The sequence below is a fragment of the Chenopodium quinoa genome, unplaced genomic scaffold, assembly GCF_001683475.1.
Source record: "Chenopodium quinoa cultivar QQ74 unplaced genomic scaffold, ASM168347v1, whole genome shotgun sequence".
NCBI lineage: Eukaryota > Viridiplantae > Streptophyta > Magnoliopsida > Caryophyllales > Amaranthaceae > Chenopodium > Chenopodium quinoa.
Window position 1 is genome coordinate 335,840 of NW_018745248.1, and position 18,456 is coordinate 354,295.

Genomic DNA, 18,456 nt, shown 5'->3' on the forward strand with positions numbered 1-18,456 from the left:
GGGTTGGATGATGCCACTTGGTGTCGATGCTTCCCGGCTACATCGAAGGGCATTGCCCAACAATGGTTTGGCAACCTGCCAGCCGGGTCCATCGATAGTTTCAGGAAGCTTGCCTTCCGGTTTGCTTCCAACTTCTCAATGAACATCCCTGCTAAGAAAACAAGTCTTGACTTGAGCACCATTAAGCAGGGGGAGAGAGAAGGGTTGCGCTCCTATGTTAGGCGGTTCAATATGATTAGAATTCAGATCCAAGGACTGTCTGATGAGGTAGCTTTTACAGACTTTTTCAAGGGTCTGAGAGACGGGTCGACTTTTAAGTTCGACCTAGTCAGAAAAGGGGCTTTCACTTTACAAGCGGCCCTGAGGGAGGCGGAAAGCTACATTCAAGCAACCGACCTCTGCTCACCTGGTAATCAGTCGGACTCAAAGAAGTCTGACAAGTAGAAAGACAGCCGGCCTGCTTAGCCGACCAAAAAGAAAGAAGAGGGCAAGAAAAGAAAAGAAATATGGGCGGTTAGTGACTCTGACCAGCCGTCCCAGAAGAAGAAGAAGGAATTTAAACCGTACGTTCCTAAGCACGAGTTTAACAAGGACTGCAACTCCATCCTCATGGAAATTAAGGACCGGTTGTCCCTAGAGAAGCCGAATCCAATGAAAAGTTTCATTCAATCAAGGAACAAAAACAAATTCTGCCAATACCATGAGGAAGTTGGCCATGACACCAACGACTGCTTTAGCCTTTAACTGGCGTTGGACCGTCTGGCTGAAAAGGGGATGTTAAAGTCCTACATTTCTAAGTCCAAAGGGACTAATAAGAAGAATTCGGGGCAGTCGTCTAAGACACCCCAGCCTGCTTGTAGTTTGGACACTGACAAGGAGCCGGTCTACACAATAGCAGGCGGGTTCTCATGCGGTGACCCTACCATCCGGGGCACCAAGAGCCATCTTCGAAAGATGGACAAAGATGATGATGAGCAGGCGTCTGCAAGCTCCTCCTTCCCAGACGTCCTGATCACTAAGAAGGACAGGGGCAGCGTTCGCCGTCCGCATGACAACCCGGTCGTCATTGAATGTAAGGTTGCCAACCAGATGGTTGGATGGATCCATATTGACATCGGCAGCTCATCAGACATCATCAGCCTCCGGTGCCTGCAAAAGCTGAAATACAATTTCAACAGCATGCATCCAGTTACCCACCCCTTGGTTGGTTTTGGGGATGGAATGATTTACCCAGTCGGAAGGGTTGATTTACGAATCCGGCTGGGTGAGAAAGGAAAAGAGCGACACCTGGTCGTTAAGTTCTTGGCGCCTACAACATTATTCTGGGCCGGCCAACCCTCAACGAAGCCAAGGCTGTAATCACCCCTTCCCTCATGCTCATCAAGTATGAGAGGGATGACGACTCTGTTGGTTCCTTGAATGGGGATCAGAAGACGGCCCGGGAGTGCTATCTCTCAGCCGTCAAAGATACTGTGGCCCCAGACGGCCAGGAACCAATAGACCTTGACAATGTCTAGGATGCCGACCTAGCCCCAGCCCCACCAGCAGCCGGAAAGAAAAGAAAAGAACCTCTGCTGGGGGAGGTGAAGAAAGAGAAAAAATAGCAATCATTGACCGGTGAACGGTCAATGAGCTCCGTCCACAATCGGCTGAAGAACATGTTGATATACCTCTATACGACAGCCGTCCGGAGCGTATTGTAAAGGTTGGGACAGTTGCTTATGCTAAGTTGGGTGCAGACTTGCACTTTCTGCTGAAAGAATTCAAAGACATTTTTGCCTTTGAAGTGGAAGAGATGCCAGGCGTCAGCCTGGATCTTGTTGTCCACAAACTCGCCGTGGATCCTAAAAAGAAGCCCATCCGGCAAAAGAAAAGAAATTACGGCGAGGAAAGAAGTTAGGCGGCAGCTGCCAAAGTAAAAAAGCTGTTGGATGCTGGGTTCATTCGGCCATGTAATTTTCCCGACTGGGTGGCGAATGTTGTGCTTGTAAAGAAGCCGAATGGTACCTGGCGTATGTGTGTTGATTACACAGACCTCAACAAGGCATGTCCTAAGGAAAGTTATCCGCTTCCTAAGATCGACAGTCTGGTCGATTCAACAACCGGGCATGCCTTGATGAGTTTCATGGATGCCTACTCCGGCTTCCATCAGATACCCCTGTGGAAGAAATATCAAGAAAAGACGGCCTTTGTCACTGATCAGGGGTTATTCTGTTACACTGTGATACCGTTTGGCTTGAAAAATGCGCCGGCTACATTCCAAGGGATGATTAATACGGTCTTCATTAATCAAATTGGGAGGAATGTAGAGGCGTACATCGATGACATGATAGTCAAATCCAAGCAGCAGGCGGATCACCTAGCTGATCTTCGAGAAACCTTCACCACACTCAGGCGGCATAAGGTTATGTTAAACCTTAAGAAATGCGTCTTGGGTGTTGAGTCTGGGAAGTTTCTCGGATTCCTGATTGATCAAAGGGGGATAGAGGCTAACCCTGAGAAGATACAGGCGGTAATTGACATGAAGTCACCCCGCACTGTCAAGGAAGCACAGAGATTAACCGGTTTCCTGGCGGCCTTGGGAAGATTCCTCAGCCGGTCAGGTGACAAATGTCTTTACTTCTTCCAAGCAATCAGGAAGAAGACCAGATTTGAATGGGGGGATGATGCTAAGGCGACCTTTCAACGGCTGAAAGAATACTTGCACTCTTTGCCAAGGCTTGTTAGTCCACTGCCTAAAGAGGTGTTATACATGTACCTAGCCGTCTCAGATTATGCCCTCAGTGTTGTTCTCCTTGCTGAGAGAGACGGCGTTCAGCTCCCGGTCTATTTCATTAGCCATGTTCTAAAAAATGCTGAGCTCCGGTACCCCATGGTAGAATAATTTGGCCTTGCCTTATATATGGCTTTCAAGAAGTTGAAAACCGTATTTTCTGGCCCATCCGGTGGTAATTTACACCAACCAGCCCCTCAAGCGGCCAATGTCTACCTTGGAATCATCCGGCAGAATGTTGAAATGGGCTATTGAAATGCAAAGTCTTGAAATCACTTTTGAACCTAGAAAGGCAGTGAAAGGTCAGGCGTTTGCCGACTTCAGTGTTGAAATGACACGACCGGTGCAACCGGATAACATTGACCAGGTTTGGAAAGTGTATGTAGACGGGAGTTCGACGAAGAACGGCTGTGTCGCAGGAATTATATATGAGTCCCCTAAGGGGGACATATTTGAATATGCACTGCGGTTTAAGTTTCAAGCCTCAAATAACGAGGCGGAGTATGAAGCCCTGCTAGCCGGAATTTGTATGTGTAAGGCAGTAGGGGCAACTAAAATTGACGCCTACTCCGATTCACAGTTGGTCGTTAGCCAGTATGAGGGAAAATATGAGGCAACTCATCCGGCTATGATCAAATACCTTCAGGCAGTTAAAGAAGAGGCTGGGGCACTTGAAGAATTCCGTCTGAATCAAGTACCCAGGTCGGATAACCATCAGGCGGATGCGTTGTCCAAATTGGCTTCATCCGCCTGCTGTGATACGCCTCGGTCGGTCTTTTGGGAAGTTCTTGAAAAGAGAAGCATATATGAAGATCCCATTGGAATTCTGGACCGAAGCTCTACTTGGATGGATGTCATCCGGGCGTATTTAGCAGACGGCATACGTCCTGATTCACCACAGGAAGCAGCCGTCATGAAGAAGCGAGCGACAAACTTCGAGTTGAGAAACGGAGAGCTCTTTAAGGCGGGTTTCCTTAAACCTCTATTAAAGTGTGTTACCCCAGAAAAGGGGAAAGAAGTTCTCGAAGAATTGCATGTTGGGTATTGTGCCTCTCATATAGGCGGCAGGTCCCTAGCCGTCAGAGCCAGGCGGCATTACTTTTGGCCTACTCTTGAAACAGACGCTAAAGAGTTGGTGAAAAGATGTGACAAATGCCAGAGGTTTGGGAAGCTTATTCACCGCCCGACTACTGACCTGGCGACAATCCACAACCCAGTCCCGTTTGCTAAATGGGGCATGGATATCTTGGGTCCTTATACGCCTGCTCCAGGCGGAAAGCGCTACATTTTGGTGGCTGTGGATTATTTCACCAAATGGGTAGAAGCTGAGCCGGTTAAGAACATCAAGACAAAGGATGTCATCTCTTTCATTTGGAAAAACATCATCACCCGGTTTGGGGTACCTATGCCTATGGTGTTTGATAATGGCTCTCAGTTTGAAACCCCTCATCTTAAGACTTGGTTGGGAGACCAGGGTATCTCACATTATTTTGCATCAGTCAGTCAACCCCAATCAAACGGTCAGGTTGAAGCCTTCAACAAACTCATATCAGATGGTATAAAAAAGAAAATCAAAAGAGCCGGTGGCTTATGGGCAGAAAAGCTAATTCATGTCCTATGGGCCATCCGGACTACTGCCAAAGGGGCAACCAGTGAGACCCCATTCCTTATGGTATACAGTGCTGAATCCGTCTTGTCCATTGAACATTACGAGCCGACCCTACAAGTCATGCTTCATGATGAAGAGGCAAATTGGGAGGCCATGCGGCTAGCATTGGACTCCCTCCCGGAACGCCGGGGCAACGCTGCCCTGCGCCATGTGATATACCGTCTGAGAATGTCCAGAGCTTACAACAAGAAAGTACACAGGAGTCCTTTGAAAGTTGACGACTTTGTGTTACGAAAAATGGAGGCAACTGGTAGGGCCAATGAGGTTAGAAAGCTAACCCCTAATTGGGAAGGCCCCTACCGGATTTATGAAGAAGTTAGGGATGGCACTTACCGTCTGGAAACCCCAGACGGCCGGCGTCTACCTAGAACTTGGAATGTAGATAACCTAGAAAAGTACTACTTCTGAGAAATGTAAATTTTTTGTAAACAGTGAGTCAATTAATGAGAATTCAGACTTTGTTTGCAGAATTGTTTTGCTATTTTTGTTTATCCGCCTAGATAATACTCAGACTGATTCCTTGTTTAACCAACTAAGTTTGATACTTAGTAAGGTTATAATTGATTTTTCGCCTGGGTAATACTTAGACGGACCCTTTGTTCATCTAACTAAGTTTGATACTTAGTGTAATTTAATAATTGCCTGTCCGCCTGGGTAATACTCAGACGGACTCTTTGTTTAACTAACTAAGTTTGATACTTAGTGTAATTCAATAATTGCTTGTCCGCCTGGGTAATACTCAGACGGACTATTTGTTTAACTAACTAAGTTCGACACTTAGTGTAAATTCAATGTTGTAATAACTCTCGACTGATGGTCCGATTAAAAAATTAAAAGCACAAAAACGCTTAGTGGCTATACAACCGGTCTCAAACAAGACCAAAGGCCCAAAGAGGCCGGATGGTTGCTTATTTTATAAAATCGCCTGTCCCAACATGGACAAAGGCATCCGGCGACACCCCTCCGGGTGCAATCGTCGCAGAGAACAGACTACTTGTCGATTCTACGTACCTATGCAGACGACGAAAATTGAACGACCAAATTGGTCAACTCATAGCCGTCTGACCAGAATAATCTATGAAGAACGATTAAGTTATCGAATACCGGATGCCAAGGCATCAGTCGGTAACCGGCTGAAGTTCTCACTTAGGTTATTTATTCCAAAGTTGCACTTTCTCTCCCAATTGGGGAAAAAGATTTTGTGTAATAGCTATGTAATAACCCCAGACGGAATATAACTGCCTGGGTAAGAAGCTCAAAACACCCGCTCTAATGGCCAGCTGTGCACTTGGTTTGGGGAAATCACCATTGTGATTGATTGGCCTAAAAACATTCCATATTTCTCCTAGTATCAAGCGTTTTCAAGCCAATCAACCAATTTGAAACAAAACCAACCACACAACCGTCCAGGGGCAAGAGCACCCGGATTGCAAATTGCCGCATGCTTTTTTAAGTTAGGAAAAATATTAAAGAATTGCCAACATACGCAAAATTTCAATTGAAAAATTCATTCAAACACAAACATATATGAACGCCGATTGAGTCGGAATACTTCATTAATATTTAAAATGGCTCAAAGGCCAGAATAAGTGTTAACTGGACACATCTGGTGAAGAAAGAAAGAAATAAAATGTTAACCCAACTCCTTAGTTGGTAAAGATACAACAATACACGGCATACAAGCCGGTAAAGAAACAGAATTGGCATACTGCCGCAGAAAGTAGGGAGGCCCGCCTAAGGCTGAAGTGGATGTTGCTCCTCCGGCTGATCTTAGCTGGTTTGCCTTCATTTTGCTCATCCGTCGTCGGCTCCTCGTTATCAGAGACTTCATATCCCTTCTCGACAGCCCAATCTTTGAAGCGAGGTGGAGGAGCCTCACCCAGTACTTGGGCATCTTACACCTCAGTGGCGTAATCATACCTTAGTTTATAGACCTCAAAGTCTATATCTGGGTAGAGGAGGCTCCAAGTGATCTTCAGCCGGGCCAGATTATCACGCTCATTCTCCTCCATCAGCCGCTTTTGCTCTTGGGCGAGCTCGTCCGACTGCTTGTTTCGCAGAGTGACAAGCTCAACCCCCAGGCGAAAACGTCTGCTCGGAGTTGAGTGTTCTCTTGATCAGCATCCTCTAATGCCTTGATCTCAAATTTGGCATCCTTGAGTTTTTGCTCAAGGTCATCAGCCCGGCTGTTAGCTTTGTCGTTTGCAGCCGTCAAGCTCCGGATCAGCTCCTCCTGTTTCAACTCTACTGCTTTAATATTTAAATCACACATATAATTAGCATATTCAGCAAAGTTGAGGTTTTCAAGGGCCCTCCGTTTAGCGTCATTTACCTCTTCTTGCTTCCGCCTAAAGGGGCCCCGGAGTCCGTCCACCCTTAGCATTACCTGTGAAAAAAGCAGCTGGATTATGAGTTACTTAGTAAAATCAAAGGAAAAGATATCAGGGTTATGAGATTCCTTACCTCAGCCAGCTGGCCCATTATCCGGTCGAAGTCCACTACCTGCAAATCAGGTATGGAGTTCTTCTCTAACCGGGTAAGGGTCCTCACCATCCGTTTTGCGAAGCCTACAAGATACAGCTTGTCGGATGTCAGATCTGCATCAAAAGTAGTACTCTGCGAGAAAGAGGCAGCATAGTTGGCACTCATCCGTTGCCGGCTACTGACTGAACCCTAGAGGGATCAACCTTAGTCTTGACTCTCATAAAGTCAAGTGGCCAAGGTATTTCAATCCTTCCCTTACCTTATGTGTCCGGATGGGTCTTAGGCGTCTGCTTCTCCCCGACTGTTGCCGCACCGACTACAACATTAGATGGCAAGCCACCCTTTGATGTCGTTGAGGCATCCGGTGCTTTCTGTTGCGAGCGTTCCGAGATTTTGCTCAAAATTTTCATAACAGAAGGAGATTTGCCTCCTGTCGTTGGACGATCGGATTTGGCAGCAGAGCTTGTCCGGGGAGGGGGGTCCTTTCTAGCGGCCTTCGCAGTCGTAGGTTTCTCTAGATCCTCTCCTTGCCTTTTGAGAAGCATGGAGAAGGATTGTGGCACTCGCTTTGCAGAGTCGTGAGAAAGGAACAAGGTTAAATATACCCAACAGGCAAATTGTTAAAAAAGTATATATACACATATAAAGTCAGGCGGTCTTACCCCGCCTTTCTTAGATTCCTTTGCATCGACAGATGCTTTCTTGGCAAGTGCGGCCTCTTTGCGCAGCAGCGCCGCCGACTTAGCCGGAGTATTCGCTGGATCAACCATTTTCAAGGCGTCGGCTGCATGAATAGAATTCAAGTTAGAAGAAATTATGGAAAATTTGTATTTATAACACAATAGCAAATACTCCGGATGTAAGGTGATCTACCCTTGGGAAACATGGGACTCAACCCGCAGGCGGACAAGAAGCACTCGTCCTTGAAGAAGTCCGGATGGGGGATCCAGTTTTTGGGAACTATAATGTGAGTCCCATCCCCCATGGGCTCGGTTGTGGTCTAAAAAAAAACCCGGATCCTTTATTTGTTCCCGAGCCTTAGTAGACAGCTCCGGGAGGGGGCACTTCCTGCCTAGAAGAGCCGGCTCTATGTTTACCGGCGCAGTGTCCGGTTATGCCTCAAAGTTGGGGAAGAAATCAAGTAAAACTTTTCCTTCCACCCGGACCACTTGGACACTTTGTCTAAACTCATCAGATATTGGGGCAAGGTGGTAAGAGTATACCATGCCCCATGGCCGCCTAGTGCCTTGCTCAAATAATGCATGTGAGCAAAGGCGGAGAAACTTGGGTTTATATTCTGGAGTTTGCAGGAGGAGATGTAGCTTAGAATGTTCACCCACGAATTGGGGGTGAGCTGCTAAACTCCTAAATCATACCCCTTCAGGATTTTCCTAATCCCATTATGAAGGGGGAACCGGAGGCCGGCTTCAATGACAGCCTCGTAGCAGACAAAGTAATGGTCTGCGTTATTAATGTCATCGCTCCAAGACATTACTGCATCAGCCGGCGGAACGATGATGTCCCAGCCCCTTCCAAAGGGGTGCTTCTCTTTAAAGGCCCTAAAGCCGCTCTTAAGTAGGGAAATGTTACCCGGCAACATTCTAGTCCGCTTGGGATTGGGGAGGTCGGCGACCTTAGGCGGCTACTGATAGTCAGCCGGAAAGTTATCTTCGTCAGAGCCAGAAGATTGGGCCCTTGACCCTTCGCCGGCCTCAGCATCGCCGGTTCCGTTAGAGGAGGCGGCTTCCTCACCGTCTACCTCTCGTACACTTGAGCTCCCAAAAGTAGAGGGAGCCTCTTCATCAGAACCACTCTCCTCCAAATCCCTCTGTTCCCCGTCTGGGACAACCTCATCGGCCGGCATTGCTATAGTGCGCCGGCTACTAGACCTTCTGGCCGTCTGTTTCGTTCTGGCCATTGTGTCCTTCACAGACACAGAGAGGGAGGAATTCGGAGATGAGAACATCGGTTCTAACAGTCCAAAAAAGGCACCCCCTGTTCTAGACTCAGCCGTTCCTGGGGACCGGCTGAGTGTCCTAGGCAGTGCCGAGTGAGTGGATTGAGAACTCATTTTTATTTACTAAAACTATGTATACAGGCGGAGAAAGAATTGTATACAAGTTAAAAAAGAGAAAAGCTAAAATGGTACAGGCGGTTACCTTACTTTAACTCTGATAATTTGAAAACCGCTGCAGCCGGTAAACCGGGTGTTAAATTTCTAGCACACGGAAACTTGAAAATGCTTTGATGCAGACGGAGGCAGAGAATCTCTCTCTTTCTCTCTCTAAAGAAGTCAAATGTGAATAAGGTGAGGAAAAAGGGGGAGGTAAACTTCTTTTCATAGAAAGTGAAAACGGAGGGAAATTCCTGTTTGAAATTCAAATTTTACTACCCGTTACTGTTCACCTCTAATAGGTGGACACGTGTTACAGGCCTCACATGATATACGCGTGACCCCTATGAGGGGCAAATGTTTAGGGTAAAAATACTCTAGACACGTGAACCAATGAGAGGAGGCCACATGTCAAGTTCAGGGTGGCCCACGTGGCCTAATATCCTCTCGATACATGGCCCCCTTGGATAAACCTCTGAACTGGTGGCCTTCAAGGGCCCAAATCCCAAGAAGCGCCGTAAAACGGCGCAACCCACCAAAATATAGGTCAAGTGACCTAGACAAGGGAACATTCTCCAATGAACCTATAAATAGGGAGATATTTCCCCACTTTGGGGACAGAACATTCAATCATTTATTACACCCACACTCTCTCATCAGAGAAACACCTGAGCTTGGAATCCAAGCAGATCCCCACCTAAATTTCCGCATTCTTTATTCCCTTTTAAGTTACTAACTTGATCGTCGGAGGCGGAGCTCCAACCACCCGGAGTCTCCGTTGTTTTGCAGGTACAACTCAGCCGGACCAGACTTCGTGACGTAACTCTCCCGAGGGACAAAAACACCCAAAATACTATTGCTCTATTTGACCAAAGCTCTTAAAGAATTCATTTGAAGAAAAAACACGCTAGGTATTATTGAAACATGCAAATTAATTAAGAGTTCTGAACTAACAATTGCTTAAGATATGAAGGAATGCAAATCAATAAATATTATTTAATAATAATAATTTTGAAATAACACTGTTAAATTTTGATGGTTTTAAAAAATAATTGTCATAAAAGATTTTGGTGGCTTTCTTTTACTTCTACAAAGCCACCACATAGGCACATAACCCAAATAATGCATAGTAAAACTGCCAGATTTACCACCTTAACCAATGGTGTAAATACACACTAATAAAGCTTCTCTGCAGAGCTAGCCCTCCACGCGCATCCCGTGCGCAGCCCACCTTAGTATATTAGAAATTTGTAAAAACTGCAAATTAAATATACCTAGAGAAGAATCATATTGAAAAAAAAACACGATTATTAGCGTCAACGAAATCGGCGGAAGAGGGAACCGCCGATGACCAAGCAACAGAGACGGCATCGGAGTTCGAAGACTTGCTGGAAAACAGGATCAATATAATGCGAGACTGTTGAGGAGAGAGAGCAGAAGAAAAGTGAGAGATAACGAGGAGAGCGGAAGCTCCATGAGTATCTGGCGAAGTCCGGCAACCAAATGATGGCGGAATTGTTTCAGATTTGATTAGTTACAGAGGAAGGTGGTCGTTTAGATCGGAGGCTAAAGGTTCCGCCATTGTTGTGGGTTTTGATGAAGTCGAGTTTTGATGATGTGATGTTGAACTGGACTCATGTGAAACGGAGTTACACAAAACCTTGTAAACTTGTATTTGATAACAAATTACATTTTTTTTGTTTACGTATTTAGTTTGTTTCTTTATTCTCTTTGTCAAAAAAAAATTCAAAGATTTGAATTGGAGTCTCTCTCTCTCTCTCACTCTCTGGATGGCTTTTTTTTCATCTACTATGTAGGTTTTTTATGTGAGAACATCGTAACTTACTCGTGAATAGATCTACACCATTAAAAAGAGCCTTCTATTAGTTTACAAAAAATTTAGTCACAATAATTTTTAAAAGGAAAAATTGTCAAAAATAATACAATCTTAGGCTCATTCTTTTTTAATTGTAGAATCTTTTGATTATTTTGTAATATTACAAACTTTTGATTATTTTGTAATAATATAACCTGAACAAGAAAAAATCAAATTTTCGGTGGATTTTGAGTTGAGAGAAGGGGAGGGGATATTCCCCCTTTCCTATCCCCACCACCAAAAACTCATCGTCTCTCCTTTCTTAATTTCAAAAGCCACAGAAAATTCGATCTTGTCTTGTTCAAAATGAATACCCCTTAAAAGTTATATTATTACAAAATAATCCAAAGGTTGTATAATTGTTGTATTATTAAAAAATAACATGCCTGTATTATTTTTGGCAATTTTTCTTTTTAATTATGAGGAAAACATCTCTTATAAGTTGGACATTCTATTAGAATCCGATGAATGATCTCTTTAGAAATGAGGGAGTATATTCCTTTGTGCGACAAGCATGATAGGGCATTTGCTTGCGTATTTTCTGTATAAGCATTGCATACTTTGCAACTGAGTTTGTATTTAGGAAAATCCTTGATATTCTCTAATCTCATCATTCTATTGATCAATTTCTCAATTTTGAATAGTTATTCAAATCATTGTAAAATCTTTTATAATTACAAATTTGCAATATCTTCCAGCTTCCAATTCGCTGAAATTTTTCATATATACCCGAGTACAAGATGCACCCAAGATTATTTTTTTGCTCCTTTGATTTCTCATTTGATAATTAAATGAGCAATAGTCATCTACTAATATCTAAATAAGCAAATAGTTTCCTTGGATATACCGTGCACCCGAGTGTGCATAACAACTTCTACCAACTCACTCATCAGCTTATCAATATGACATGTTCCTAATAAAGCACTTATATTGAACCGCTACCAACTCCCATCCATTAAAGAGTTGTGGTGAACCGATCAATTCATGATTTCTCTTTGTTTAATTAAAGGTACACTATTGCAAATGATCTCCTTAATTCGTGTCATCTTAATGCTAAGGGCATGTTCACATTTACTGAACTGAGCTGAACTGAAGTGAACTAAACTGATTGGAGCTGAACTGAACTGAACTGAACTGAACTAAGCTGAAATGAATATTTTATGAGAGAGGGAAATTAAGAGCTGAACTGAACTGAACTGAATTGATAGGAGCTGAACTGAACTAAACCGAACTGATTAGAGCTGAATTGAACTGAATTAAACTGAAATTAAGTAAATGTGAATAGACCTTAAGTCGATCAAGTAGCATCTCACAAAACAACAACAATAATAACATATCCAAAATCGGCTGTTACATAATCTCTTGTGGACGACGTAGATGCCACATCAGGCGTCAAAGGTCATAAGTCAAATCAAGTAAAAGGAGTTTCTGTTAGCAAAATAACAAATATACTCGACCCAATTATTCAATTCATAACATAACTTCTTCAATAATCACAAATTTGTCCATTAATCACCTATTCTACTACTTGATAATAACAGGCTTCACCCACCCCTTCTCTTTCTTTCTCTTTCCTACCTCACTTTCAAATTAAAAAGAGCACTGCCAACTGGCATTTTTGATTCATTAATCATATGATCATAAATTGAGGTGTAGCAACATTTTTAGTAAAGGACAAATTTAGCCTATAAACATTATATTATACATCAATGTTATTTATTATATTCTACCCCTTTTTCATTTCTACCCTTTTTCTCTCCTTATATAGAGAGCACACCCACTCTCTCCAATTCATATCAAATACACAAACTTCTGAAATATATTCATAAACTGTCCAATTCAGATCAAGACTTGAGAGGTGATACTCAAGATCTGAGATTAAATCTCGTTTACATTATTTGTCCTTCTATCCTATACGCTAAAAATATAAATCGAAGATGGATATTGCTGCTTCAGAATGGAGTAATGGGTGTGAATCAGGGTGGACCGTCTACTTAGAAGAGTCATACATACCAAGAACAAAAAATATTGGTGATTACCATCAAAGCTATAGATTAAATTCGACTCGAAACAACGAAGATGATGGTGTAGAGGACTTATCTATGGTGTCTGATGCATCCTCTGGTCCTCCACATTTTCTTCTTCAAGAAGATGAACACCAATCGTACACTCGAAAATCGTCGAAAAAAATTGATAAGAGATCAAAGAAGTCGAGCAAAGACAATAAGAAAGCTACTAGTAAACAACATTATCATCTTGATGACACTGCTAGCTCTCCTGCCATTACGCATTCTAAGGTACTCAATTATGCCTTACTATTACTAATAGTATAAGTTTATTAGTTAAGAATTGTCAATCATTATTATAGTTAAACTAATGTTTTATTTATGATAATTATTTATTTTTGGCAGTTATATGATAATTCCTCTACTATGGACCTCTCAGAAAATTTCTCAGCAAGCCACTATCAGGTAGAAACATTTTTAGCCACTATCATAGAATATGCCTTGTACTCTTATTCTATGTATATAATCAATATTGATGTTTTTTGTTTTTTCAGGGAAATTCTTCATACAGTAATCACTATGGTTCTTTTTGGCAGTCTTCTCATATAGATGATACATATAATTTTACACAGCCTGGTAATTATATTCTCCCTTTGTCCGAAATTAATAGTCAAGTTATCTCAACTACCGTAATTGAGATAATGTTACTAATTATGCTTTTATCTTGCTGATTTATCAATCATCTTTCAACGTCTTCTTTAAAGTGAGGATATATTTGAAAATCTGATAATATTTTGTTTATTATTTTGCACATTACTTTGTGTTACCATTATTTCTCATCGAAAATAATACGGAGTATAATTTTTCATTAAAGAGAATAAATAAACAAAAAATAATTTTTAGAAGGAAGAAGAAAAGCTTAAAGACTAATCATTTGTGCCTCACTTTTGACAGGTCAGTTAAGAAGAAGGTGGGAATGAGAGAATGAAAAAAGCCATGATGAGCAACAAAATTAATTAATTTATTAATTCCCTCAAAAAGTAATTAATTAATTTAATCTACTCTCTCAAAGAGGGAGAGATTAAGAAAATGTAGTAGATGTTGAAAGAAAGAGGTGTTATTAATTAAAGATCTTAGTAGATATTGATTCTGTCTTCTTCACTTTTCTGTCATTAATTTTAATTTTATATATTATGATTAATTTATTTTCTCTTTTTTGTTTTTCTTCTCGTCTTCTTTTCATCTGTTTTTGTCAATACGATGGGAAACAACCTGAGAACAAATAAATATTCAAATAATTACTTACTCCCAAAATTCTAAATGGTGTCCCATGTCTGTCTTTCCAGCACAAAAGTGTAGTTTGTCATTTACAATTCAAGAATTTGTTCAATATGCTAATTCAATCCAAATACGAAGTATTAGTGATTCTTATAACAAAATAGGGACAGATTATTTGTATACTTTAAACACTCGGATTATTGATAAGATTTTTTGTTGAGAACAAATTAAAAGGTTGGCATAATTAATAATAGAGTAATATGGAATAAGACTATGTTTATATGTTTTCCACAAAAAAAAAAAAAAAAAAAAAAAAAAAAAAAAAAGAAAAAAAAAGAAGATTATGTTTATATGTCATTGTATTGATATAAAAGTTATTTAGGGTGAAAACAATGGGACCTTTGGATAAGTCCTTTCGTAATGGGTTGAAGACTCAACTCGGTCCAAGTGATAGCTGGGCCGAGGATTTCCTTCACAACAAACACACGTAAACAAGCCTCGAGAATTGTGCCGAGGAAGGCCCCTTTGATGTCGAAGTCAGTACGGTGTTTAGAGAGAGAAAGCTATGCAAGAGTATTCATTGCGGGCTTGAGGCTTGAAGTGAACAAATTTAAAGAGAGAGGATTGATGGCTTTTATACCTTGTCATAATAAGGAAAATGTCCCGTTCAAAGAAAAATAAGGATAATGGACCTTAAGTCAAGGGGCTTGCCATGTTGACCAGGCCGTTGACTTTACTTAGCATGGATTGGAGAGTTGAACCTTGATCTTGGGCTTTATAATTGAATTATTTATGGACTGGCCCAGTTGGAGTGAATTGGACCCAAACAACTTGCCCCCAGACCCGATTTAAAAGCATGACGAGTCGGGTTTGGACTTGCAAAATGGAGGGAAGTAAATGATTTAATTAAGAAATTTGAATTTGGTAGATATTAATGATATAACCACTATTTGGAGAGTAATTAGGGAAGTTGGAAGGTTTAGTGGGTAATTGGAAGGAGTGTGTTTAACGGATGTTTAATGGTGAGTTAGTGGCGCGAACTCTTAGAATTCCCATTTTTGGGAATATCTAGTCCTTTTGCCCCACTCTCTCCCCTCATTTCTCTTGCCAAACACTTTTGAACTCCGCGAAAATCCCAAAGTGAACCCAGTGCGACTTCCGATTCTCGCTTATTGATAGAGGTTTTTCTTCTGGAACAAAAATCCGTTGCTCCGAACTTGTAGATCGCGAATTCCGCTTCTGGTAAAGGTAATTTTCCCTGGTGTTTCTTCGGTTTTCTCTGACTTCTAGGATACCCTTTCTTTTTTTTCGAATTATTCCCCTTTTTTCCCGATTTCTCCAATCACTCGACGATTGAGATGGTTGAAAATCGAAGGAGGAGGGTCATAGAGTCTTGGAAGGGAAGGGAAGTTCCTCCGCCAGCTCCTCAGCATCATCAACCTTTGGGGATAATTCCCCCGTTGACCGGATGAAACCCTTGGCAAATGGAAAGGGGGGAATCTTCTGACGCAAGGCCGCCTAGAGTGCTTATTCCGACGATCCTCTAAACTTGGCGTCGCCGCGCGGTTATGGGGGTCTAGCACCTCCGGCCGAGGTGTGAATCCTTCGGTAAGCGGTTCTTGGGAACTGCTTGTCGGAGTGAGTGAGTGGAGAGATATTACGGCCAAAAAAGGGGTCATGAGGGCTGAGCCTTACCCTTAGTGGGTAAGTAACGGTGACACCTATCGGTTTACCGAGAAGATCGAGATCCACTATGGCATTTATGAAGAAGATGGGTACTAGAGCCGAATGCCTACTGCCGAGGATCAAATTCATCATCCTCCCCCTGGCTACATCGAGGTGTACACCCGCTAACTACAGGGGGGGTCTTCGGTTTTCTCTGCATCTCTTTGTTGTGGATGTGCTGAACTCCTATAATATTTCCCTCTGCTAGCTGTTCCTTGTCAGCATCCGAAGGCTGATGACTTTCCTTTGAACCTGCCTATTTAATGGTTTGGAGCCGAGCTTCTATGTTTATTGGCGGCTCCACAAGTTGGTCAAGAATAACCAGTCGGATTATAAGCATGGGCCTGGCTGGTGGCGAATTGAAACTGTCTGAGGCCATCTTAGCTCCTAGCCGAACGATATCTCGAACAAGAATTACCGAGGCAAATGGGTCTGGGTTCGGGCACCTTATGAAGAGAGACACCCAAATTTTTATGGCGCGCCGCGGTACTTGAGTGACCCTCACTCCGAGATGGAGGTTATTGGGGTTGACGATCCCAAGATCACCGAGGTTGAGAAGAGGCTACTAAAGCTCTTCGGTAAAGGGATGAATCCTGGGGGGTACCGGGCTGAGGGCTTTGATACTTGAGACTTGATTGCCCTGCTACCATTATGCCTTCTAAGAGAAGATGATTTCCGTAGTCGGCCTCAGCCAAAAGAACCACGGGGGTCAGGATTTCGGTTGGGGCCGAGGCTTTTTACTTTCATTTTTCTTCTTTCTTTCAGCATGTTGTCTTTGTATTTGACTAACGTTTGCGTTTTGGATTTTTAGTGCTGACTGAGGCCAATGCCAGTATTAGTTATAGTCTGCTTGGGATCGACGCCAAGAGACAGGTGACTTACCGAGCTCCAAACTTCCTTGACTCTCTAGATCGACCTCTTGCCCTTAAATAGAAGAAGTTCTCCATCGTCTGCTCTTCTGAGTATCTAAAATAGATGGCTTGGTGGCAGAAGAAAGATCCTTTCTGCCTCTTGGGACCTTAGGGTTAGGCAATAGCCAGTGCTGCAACCGAGATTCACGCAGTTGCTGAGTCCCTTGCGGCTGGGTTTGTAGAGGAGGAAGAGGAAGATGAGAAGGAGAAACATACAGGAAGAGGATGAGGATGGGGAAGCTGAGTACGAGCGTCTGCTTTCTTTGGTAAGCCCTTTGAGACTTTGCCTTGGTTGTTGTATTTTTGTTTTAGGGGTTTTTTTTTTATCATACGGCCTCTTGCCCCCTGTCTTCTTCTGCTACAAGATGAAGAAGAAGAGAACAGGACAGACTCTAACGGGGAAGAGTCTTCGGACGAAGAAGGGTTGATGTTGCGCTAAAGAAGAGCGGTCATCAAACCTGGTAAGTTCATGGACGCCCCTCCTTCACCAAAGAGACCTCGGATTGAGGAAAATGATCCTAAGGATCAAGAAGAAGAAACTCCTCCCCTTCCTCCCAAAGGAGAGATGATCATGAAGACTCTTCCCCCCACTGAGAAACATGGGGAGGAGGAAGTTATGCAACCAAATCCCCCTCTTGAGCGTTCTGCTAGGACTCAGGAGGGTGAACTCTTTATTGAGGGGGTGTTGTTTCCTGAGCATGTGCCCGAGCCTTTCAGCGTAGAGATCCAGCAAGAGGTTGAGAATATGGATGGTTCTACCGAGGGTAGAGGCACCAAAGGAGAAGTGGAGATCCTGAATGAGATCCCACAAGTTTTCGATGACAAGGACTTTAGGGAAGCTGAAAAGGAGAGGAAGGCTGCGGAGCAACAGAAGCAACAAAACAACGTGCCTTCCTCTTTGGCAGCTGGTTCTTTAGGGACTTTCCATTCCTCCTAAATGGGGTTTGGCTCTGTCCCTATTATCCCTATGGCTCAGTGCGCCAGAGTCACTCTTGATGAGTGGCGCCCTCACACCTTTGCTTTTTTCGGTGACCCTTTCAACGTGTCTGAGTTGGAAAGGGTGAGAACTGGACTGCTGGAGCCGCTGTTGGTGCTCTCGAAGTTTTTGATAGGGTACCTGACCCTTTCCTCGTTAACAAGAGGCTATTGATGTAGGTACCTTTCCCGATCTAAAGCTTTCTAACTTAAGGTTTTTTTTTAATCTCTGCTGATTTCTGTCTTCTATTCTACATATGACTCATAACCTTTTTATGGCAGTGGATATGCACGACGAGCTGGTGGGCAAGCTCGAGGAAGCTGAATGCAAGAAGGCCGAGGCCGAGAAGGCAGCTGTTGATGCCGAGGGAGAGTGCAAAAAGATGCTAATGTGTTCAACACCTTCTGCCATGATATAGAGCAACATGTCTTTCCCACTATTGATTAGGGCAAGACTCTGATCAACAAGTATGGGGCTGTATACATCTCTGTCTTTCGAGCTCGGATTGAGCAGAAGATCAAGGATGAGGTTGTGGCTGCTCGCGAGACCGAGGTCAAGAAGAAGGAGCAAGAGCAGATTGCCGAAATTCAGTGCCTCCAAAATGAGCTGAGTTGAATACTCAACTGGACGATAAGAAGACCGAGG

At 43.1% G+C, this 18,456-nt stretch overlaps 1 protein-coding gene across 1 annotated transcript; it reads left to right on the plus strand.

The window, feature by feature from the left end:
• The first annotated feature begins 12,657 nt into the window (after positions 1–12,657).
• LOC110711261 lies at positions 12,658–14,064 on the plus strand. Its single transcript, XM_021889638.1, has 4 exons — positions 12,658–13,212; positions 13,327–13,386; positions 13,476–13,557; positions 13,876–14,064. Exons 1-4 carry the CDS (start codon positions 12,853–12,855, stop codon positions 13,899–13,901), a joined length of 528 nt encoding a protein of 175 aa, XP_021745330.1. The 5' UTR covers positions 12,658–12,852; the 3' UTR covers positions 13,902–14,064.
• The last annotated feature ends 4,392 nt before the right edge of the window (positions 14,065–18,456 follow it).